Genomic DNA, 8,527 nt, shown 5'->3' with positions numbered 1-8,527 from the left:
CGCCTCCCCCTGGGCCTCCTCGAGCTAGCTACCGTATATAAGTAGACTGTGTGAAGGAGGTCCTCATGCTACTCACTCTGGGGCCTGCTCAGGACTCCTGGTCAGGGGGACACCTGGGGTGACAGCCTTTACACTAAGAAGCAGTGACCTTGAAGGCCTTTGTTTCCTCCTCCCCCGTTTGGAGCTCAGGTCACCCTGCAGGCCCACCTAGAGGCGTCCTGCGCAGGTCGTCTGCCTCTGCACCTTGGGGCCTGGGACTCAAATGCTGGGGAGACAAAGCATCTGATCCAGGGTCGTCAGGCAGAGAAGGCCAAGGGCAAACATTCCTTCCTGAACAGGAAATCCAGGCCAGACAGGGCACGGAGTGCTTGCATCCGGGTAGGGCAGGGGTCTCATGATGGCCCTGGAGAGCTGCCCAGCGCCACCCTTCCTGACTACGGGCAATTTACATGGACTGGCATCGGTGGTGCATGGCAGGCTGGGGGAAGGGGCAGGGCTGAGGCCTGGCCTCCCCCAAGGGGCCCTCGGCCGGGGCCCCACCTGCTGCCGGTGGCACTGGGCGCTGGTGTGTCTCCCCAGGAGGAGCTGCAGCATTGACAGGTCCCCAGGCGCCAGCTCACTGGGCTCCCCGGCCTCCCAGCGCAAGGACCTGGGTCGCTCCGAGTCCCTCCGTGTGGTCTGCCGGCCGCACCGCATCTTCCGGCCTTCAGATCTCATCCATGGGGAGGTGTTGGGCAAGGGCTGCTTCGGCCAGGCCATCAAGGTACGGGGCACGCCAGGGAGGGGACCGTCTGGGGATGACCTGTTGGCCCTCCACCCTCTTCCCACCAGTGTCCCCAGGAAGCCACAGTGGAAAGGTGTCTGGCTTCCAGACTCCCTGGCCAGGGCTCGCCTCCCCCTGGGCCTCCTCGAGCTAGCTACCGTATATAAGTAGACGGTGTGAAGGAGGTCCTGGGACGGTGGCTTCTCAGAGTCGGGATGGGAGGGCAGCCCAGACTGACCCTGAAGGCTTCCTCCCCCAGGCCCCCCTACTCAGCCTAACGTGGGCTGCTCACCCGCTCCACACTCTCTCGACCAGCCCTCTCCTGCCTCTGATGTTCTCTGGCAATGACCAGCCTAGAAGGTTCAGGTTTATAGAAAAGGCACCAGCCAGGTTGCCCATGTCCACCAGCCAGGCCTCATCCCCCGGCCCTGCGTGTCCATCTGCCTGGGGAGCGGTGGGCCTCCTGTGGGGTGCCCTGGAGCAGAGCCCATGCCCCGCGTGTCCCCACGCAGGTGACGCACCGAGAGACGGGTGAGGTGATGGTGATGAAGGAGCTTATCCGCTTCGACGAGGAGACCCAGCGGACGTTTCTCAAGGAGGTGGGTGAGGGGCCTGCCCCACGCTTGCCCATCGAGAGGGGGTGGGTGGCAAAGGGCTCCGGGAGGAAGTGACGCTCAAGCCCTCATCGAAAGAAGACAGACTCTGCCAGTGGGACGAGAGGGCCAGGGACAGCCCTGGGGGTGGGGGCAGCCCAAGCAAAGGGGAGGGCGGCGGCAGGTGTGGCAGGACCCCCCAGCAAGGGGGTGGGGTGTGGAGACTCCCCCTCCTTGGGAACTGTCCATGGCGGCTTCTAGTGGGACAGTGGTGGGAGAAGATGGGGGCGCAGCCGTTTTGCACCCCACTCCCCAGGTGAAGGTCATGCGATGCCTGGAGCACCCGAATGTGCTCAAGTTCATCGGGGTGCTCTACAAGGACAAGAGGCTCAACTTCATCACCGAGTACATCAAGGGCGGCACGCTCCGGGGCATCATCAAGAGCATGGTGAGCGCAGGGCAGAGCACACCCTCGCCCCCACCCCACCCCCACCTGCGTCCCATCCCAGTTGCTCCCACTGAGGGACCCTGGAGCCAGTAGCTCCTCCCTGGGCCCCAGTCTCCCAGGCTCTTCACTGGGGATCAGCCTCTGATCTCAGAGCCGCTCTGTCAGGAAATTGTTTGGAATTGTTCACCCACACCCCTTAGAGGGAACAGTTGTGGGTGTCGTAGAGAGTTGGGGGGGTGGTCATCAGCCCCTACAGGACACTCACCCCCTCCTGCCTTTCTCATCCCCTGTCCTGTTCCTGTGGCCCTGTTGGCTCATCCTGGACATTCTCTCCCCTCACCCCCACCCCCAGGACAGCCAGTACCCCTGGAGTCAGAGGGTGAGCTTTGCCAAGGACATTGCTTCTGGGATGGTGAGTAGGCTCTGATTTCGGGGGCAGCACGGGGTAGCACTTCCCTGATGGTCCCCTGGTTAAGAATCCATGCTTCCACTGCAGGGGACATGGGCCTGATTCTTGGTCAGGGAACTAAGATCCCGCCTGCCTTGCTTTGCAGTCCCCCCCCCCCCCCGCTGCCCCGCTCCTGCCGACCCGACCCCTGCCAAAAAAATTCTCTACCATTCTCCTAAATTCCATAGGAAGCTTCAAGAGAGGACAAAGGGAACCCAGTGGGGGGCAGATGGGAGCCTTGCGGAGGATGACAAGGGCAGGGCTGGGGTCCCTCAGCGCGGCTGCCCCCTGATCTCCACGCCCCTCTACCCTCAGGCCTATCTCCACTCCATGAACATCATCCACCGGGACCTCAATTCCCACAACTGCCTGGTTCGCGAGGTGAGCAGGCAGGCCTGCAGGAGGGGCCAGCAGGACCCCCGCCCACCACACTCCTAGCAGGCTGGGGGTCTGCTGGGAGGGTGACCTTCTCAGAGAACAGCCCACAGTGTGGCCACGGGCCACACCAGGCTGCACCAGCCGCTCTGGGCCCGGAGGAGGGCCTGGATATGGGGGCTGGGGCAATCGGGAGGTTTACTGAAAGAGATTTGGGGCAGGGAGATATACTTCAGTGGGAGGCAATGGGAGCAGGCAGCCCAGGGTCTAAGGGGCAGTGATGGAGAGACCACAGGCTGCCCCCAGAAGGCAGAGGAGGGAGTAGGCAGGTGGTGGTGGGAGCGTGTCTCAGCACGGCCCTGCTTCCCTGTCACCCCAGAACAAGAACGTGGTGGTGGCCGACTTCGGGCTGGCGCGGCTCATGGTGGACGAGAAGACGCAGCCTGAGGATCTGCGGAGCCTCAAGAAGCCAGACCGGAAAAAGCGGTACACGGTGGTGGGCAACCCCTACTGGATGGCGCCCGAGATGATCAACGGTGAGTCAGAGGCCCCACCAGGCACATCCCCGGGGCCGCATGGTCCCAGGCGGAGCTGCTGGAGGCAGAGGTCCCGGCCTCCTCTTCCTCCTCCTCGAGTCCTGTCATTAGTTTCCTTTTGCTGCTGCAACAGATTATCACAACTTGGCTTAAAAAACACAAGTCATCCTAGGGCCTTCCCGGGCAGTCCAGTGGTTAGGACTCCATGCTTCCAATGCAGGGGGGCACAGGTTCGATCCCTGGTCAGGGAAGTATGACCCCACTAAAAGTGAAAAGTGAAAATGTTAGTCATTCAGTCGTGTCTGACTCTTTGTGACCCCAAGGATTGACTATAGCCCACTGTTGTGAAATTCTCCTCTGTCCATGGAATTCTCCAGGCGAGAATACTGGAGTGGGTAGCCATTTCCTCCTCCAGGGGATCTCCCCGACCCTGGGAGCAAACCCGGTCTCCCACACGGTAGGCGGATTCTTGACCATCTGAGCCACCAGGGAAGCCCTACGTGTCTTGAGTTTCACCCAAAACATTTAAAACTGCACAGGCACATTATCCTAGAGTTCTGGAGGCCAGGAGCCCAGTATCAGGCTCACTGGGCTCAAGTCCAGTGTCAGCAGGACTGTGTTCCTTCTCGAGGCTCGAGTGGGAAGGATCTGTTTCCTTCCCTCTTCCAGTTTGCAGAGGCGGCCTCACTCCTTGGCTCCTGGCCCCTCCTCCAGCAAGGCCAGCAGCGCATGCAGCCTCTTCTTTCTGACACACGTGTCCACCGGCACCTCTCCTACCCTGACCCTGACTCTCCGCTCTCCCTCACAAGGACCTTCGTGATCAGAGGGCTCAGCCAGCTAACCCAGGATCATCTCCTCATCATGAGATCCTTAACTGAGTGACACCTGCAAAGTCCCGTAAAAGGCAGCACATTCAGGGTCCAAGGGTCCAAGGAGCAGGCGGTCCCTGGACAGGATCTAGGGTCTCTCCAGGACCGTTATTTGGCCTCCCACAGAGCACCCTTCTCCCAGTCCATTTCTTTTTTCAGGCCTGTCACACAGTGATCCCATGTGTGCCCGGACTGGGGGTGATAAACTCCATCCACAGGCAGGGGACACGCAAACCCAGGGTCAGGACAGGCAGACTCAGGGTCATCTTAACACCAACTCTGATCGAAGTTAATATAACCCACCCCCTAATAACATAACTGGTAAAGTGAAAGTGTTAGCATTAGTTGCTCAGTCGTGTCTGAATCTTTGCAACCCCATGGACTGTAGCCCACCAGCCTCCTCTGTCTATGGCATTTCCCAGACAGGAATACTGGAGTGGGTACCCGTTTCCTTCTCCAGGATATCTTCCCAACCCAAGAATCGAACCCAGGTCTCCTGCATTGTGGGTGGATTCTTAACCGTCTGAGCCATCAGGGAAACCCTTGTAAAGTGGGGTTAACAGTCCCTATCTTGAAGAAAAGAAAAAGAATAAAACAAACAAACAAACAAAAAGAGTCCCTATCTTTAAGAAATGGTATGAAGATTGGGTAAGATATTTGTAAACTAGTCAGGATTCAGTGAGAGTGGTTGTCCTGATTATCTTTAACATCATTAGGTAGACGGTATTGTTCCCATTCTACAGCTAAGGCAGGTTGAGGCTCAGAGAGTCTGTATCAGTTCCTGAGCCTGCTGTAGCAGATGCACACAAACTGAGTGCTTACAGCAGAAGTCTGAAATCCAGGATAGCCTTGCTCCCTCCAGGGATTTCAAGGGAGAGTCCATTCCTTGCTCTGTCTGAGCTCTGACCCTGGCATTCTGGGCTTGTGGCCACATCGGCCCGATCTCTGCCTCTGTTTCCACGTGGCTGCCTCCTCCTGTATGTCTTCTCCTTTTTCAGTCTCTCTCATAAAGACAGTTAGGATGGCATTTGGGGGCTTCCCCGCCGGCTCAGTGGTAAAGAATCTGCCTGCGCTGCAGGAGATGCAGAAGACTCAGGTTCAGTCCCTGGGTCGGGCAGATCCCCTGGAGGAGGGCATGGCATCCCACTCCAGTGTTCTTGCCTGAGAAACCCCACGGACAGAGGAGCCCAGCGGGCTGTAGTCTAAAGGGTCGCACAAGTTGGACACAGCTGAGTGAGTGTCCACATGCAGGAGGGCATTTAGAACCTGCCCAGATAATCTGGGTGGTCTCATCTCAGGATCTTGAATCATATCTTCAAATCAGTTCTTTATCTCTCCAAAAACAGTAGCACCAACAGGCTCTGAGGGTCTGACGCAGTTATCTCTCGGGGTCACCACAGGGTCCATGACACGCCCGGAGTCACAGAGTTGGTTAGTGACCGAGCTGGGCCTGGAACCCCTTGCCCAGGGCTTTCACCTTGACTTCCCCCGCCCACAACCAGCCACTAGCCACCACCCCCCAGCAGGCTGGCTCAGCCTGGGTGGGCCCAGGTAGGGTCAGAGCCCAGGGCCTGATCTGCGGAGGCTGCTAGCATCTGCCTCCTGGTCCCCACCTGCGGGTCAGCACATCCCCTGGCCCGGCGGGCGGTCCCCGGCCCAGCCTCCTCGCTGGCTGGCACCCCTGGCCCTGGGCGTCTGCTGACCATGGTCTCTCCATCCAGGCCGCAGCTACGACGAGAAGGTGGATGTGTTCTCGTTCGGGATCGTCCTGTGCGAGGTAGGCCCAGGGGCGGGTGGCAGCGGGCTCCAGCCCCCTCCCCACATGCTCCAAGCTACAGGCTGGAGGCCTGCCGGGGCCCCAGGCTAGGGCGGCTGTGGGGACGGGCTGCCCGCTGCCGCCTGCATCCCCATGGTCAGACGGGTGCCAGACCCACCCTCAAACCCGTCCGGGTGGCACCCAGCCCCGGGGCCCCCTGGGTAACTGCCAGGCCTCGTCTGGACAGATCATCGGGCGAGTGAACGCTGACCCGGACTACCTGCCACGCACCATGGATTTTGGCCTCAACGTGCGAGGCTTCCTGGACCGTTACTGCCCCCCAAACTGCCCCCCGAGCTTCTTCCCCATTACCGTGCGCTGCTGTGACCTGGACCCCGAGAAGAGGTGAGTGGGATGCAGGGCTTAGGGCGGGGTGTGTTTTGGGGGGGTTCCCGAGCAGAGCCAGAACCCACCATGCCCCCGCCTCCTGTCTCCCACCCCCCACCCCCCATCCAGGCCCTCCTTTGTGAAGCTGGAGCAGTGGCTGGAGACCCTCCACATGCACTTGGCTGGCCACCTGCCGCTGGGCCCACAGCTGGAGCAGCTGGACAGGGGCTTCTGGGAGACCTACCGGCGTGGCGAGAGCGGACTGCCCGCCCACCCTGAGGTCCCTGACTGAGCCCAGCGCCCCCGGCTGCCCCCATCTGCCTCCGGAGAATCTGCCCGGCACCAGATTCCTTTACAGGAGGCGGCCCGGGTGTGGCGCCCTCACTGGGGCAGCGGGCACCCAGACCCTCCCCCGCGCCAGGCCCTGCCTTGCCCCATCTCTGCCCCGGCCCCAGAGCTGGTCTGGCTGCACACACACCATCACCTCACCCTGCCTTACCTCTGTCTTGGTGGGGCCGCCCCCTCCCGCCTCTCCTTGCATGAGCTGGAGGGCCCGTGTGAGCTGCGCCCCATCCCGCACCTGCCCCCCGGCCCACCCCCATGCACACTCTGCTGTCTGCAGTTCCTCCGAGGCTGGGCTGGAGGACAGGCCGCCCCACCCCACCCCACCCCCGACTGTGGCCCTTCATGTGTTCCCGGGAGCAGACAGGGAGTCTGGGGCCCCGTCAGCCCCCCAGGGGGTTGTCTCGGTAGCAGCAGGTATGGATAATTATCCAAACCCCCAAAGGGAGAGAGGTCTGCTCCCATGGGGCGGAGGTCCCGGGGGCCAGACAGCAGCCCTGACTCACTTTGGGTCTTTTCCTTTCTTTATTGAAGCCACTTTAGTGGGAAGCAGGTACCAGGCCTCAGGGTGAAGGGAGGGTCCCTGGAGGGGAGGGGGAGCCATGGTCCGGGGGCCAGAGCTGCTGGGGGGTGCTGCAGTGGGTGGTTAGGCAGAGTCCCCCAGCCTCCCAGCCCCCTGAAGTTCATCTCAGCACCCCCTCCAGGCCTCTCCCCAGGCTCCTTGCCAGTGGCTGAAGCAGCCCCTGCCCCTCCCCACACCCCTCTGTCCTCTGGGTTCTTTCTGTGTAATCTATTTTTTAAGAAGAGTTTGTATTATTTTTTCATAACGGCTGCAGCAGCAGCTGCTGGGGGCTTGGGGTTTTATTTTTTTTCGGCGGGCAGGGGTGGGGGGGCCATTTTGTCACTTTGCCTCAGTTGAGCATCTAGGAAGTATTAAAACTGTGAAGCCTTCTCAGTGCACTTTGAACCTGGAAAACAATCAAAAACAGGCCCATGGGACTATGACTCAGAGAGGTGACAAGAGTCATCTCCATCCAGGAATGGGGACGTCTAAGGAACAAAACCCAGACTCAGAATAATAAAATAAATTCCGTACTCCCCCCCCAGATCCCGGATTGTGACGTGTGTCTGGGGGCCCCAAAGAAACAGGAGGAGAGAGGGGCCTTTTGATTTAGAAGCCTGGTCTGGGAAGACAGGAATGGAAGTGTGGGTGGGGACAGATAAGAGGGCGGGGATGGAGGTGTTGGCCCAGCTTTTCCAAAGTTGAGTTTGAGGGTGGGGGGAGGAGTAGGTGGAGAGCCAAGGGAGACTAGAGAATGGATTGCTCTTATTTCATGCTTGCCTTTTTTTTTTTTTTTTTTCTAAAATGTAAAGGGTTCTATCAGGAAACTAGAAACCACCCTAGTTATTTCAAATGTAGGTCATTTAATCCAGGAAATCGTTTAATCCAGTGGAAGGACAAAAAGTGGTTACTGAGATAACCATCTCTCTTGAACTGTAGGAAGCGGCCACCCCTTGGCTGGGGCACTTAAGGAAAGAAGTTAATTTAGTTATCTGATGCCAAAGTTAACAGTTCACCCCTTAAATTTCGTGGCTTGAAATAACAGTGGTCACTCGTGGCTCAGAACTTCTCTGTTAAGAATTGGGAACAGCTTGGTGACTGGTTTTGGCCTGGGGTCTCCTGTGTTTGTGGTCAGATACTCCCCAGGGCTGCAGTGCTTTGAGGGCTTCACTGGGGCCAGAGGGTCCCTTTCCAAGGACCTTCGGTACATGGCTGATGCTCATGGCTGCAAACTGGGCTGGCTGTTGACCAGAGGCCTCGGTCCTTCTCAGAGGCCTCCCCACAGGGCCCCTTTGTCCTCGCAGCATCCTCGAGGGTGAGCATTCCAAGAGAGCAACGCAGAGGCTCCGCTGCCTTTTAGGACCTAATCTCAGAAGTCGCACAGGCTTGCTTCCGCCATATTCCACCAGCCACACAGACCAACCCCTACCCAGCGTGTGAGCTGTCTA

At 59.3% G+C, this 8,527-nt stretch overlaps 1 protein-coding gene across 2 annotated transcripts in view; it reads left to right on the top strand.

The window, feature by feature from the left end:
* Window positions 1–7,623, top strand: part of LIMK1 (LIM domain kinase 1) — a 25,970-nt gene extending 18,347 nt beyond the window's left edge. For both annotated transcript variants that reach the window (XM_040260959.1, XM_040260958.1), the window contains 9 exons: window positions 580–763; window positions 1,276–1,362; window positions 1,673–1,804; window positions 2,157–2,216; window positions 2,568–2,633; window positions 3,007–3,163; window positions 5,754–5,809; window positions 6,036–6,193; window positions 6,305–7,623. In XM_040260959.1, the coding sequence (XP_040116893.1) occupies window positions 580–763; window positions 1,276–1,362; window positions 1,673–1,804; window positions 2,157–2,216; window positions 2,568–2,633; window positions 3,007–3,163; window positions 5,754–5,809; window positions 6,036–6,193; window positions 6,305–6,467 (1,063 nt within the window). In that variant the 3' untranslated portion in view covers window positions 6,468–7,623. The remainder of the gene's footprint in view (window positions 1–579; window positions 764–1,275; window positions 1,363–1,672; window positions 1,805–2,156; window positions 2,217–2,567; window positions 2,634–3,006; window positions 3,164–5,753; window positions 5,810–6,035; window positions 6,194–6,304) is intronic.
* The last annotated feature ends 904 nt before the right edge of the window (window positions 7,624–8,527 follow it).

The sequence above is a fragment of the Oryx dammah genome, unplaced genomic scaffold (genome assembly GCF_014754425.2).
Source record: "Oryx dammah isolate SB20612 unplaced genomic scaffold, SCBI_Odam_1.1 HiC_scaffold_2, whole genome shotgun sequence".
Lineage (NCBI taxonomy): Eukaryota > Metazoa > Chordata > Mammalia > Artiodactyla > Bovidae > Oryx > Oryx dammah.
Note: the sequence above shows the minus strand (reverse complement) of the source record. Positions and strands in the feature narration are given on the sequence as shown.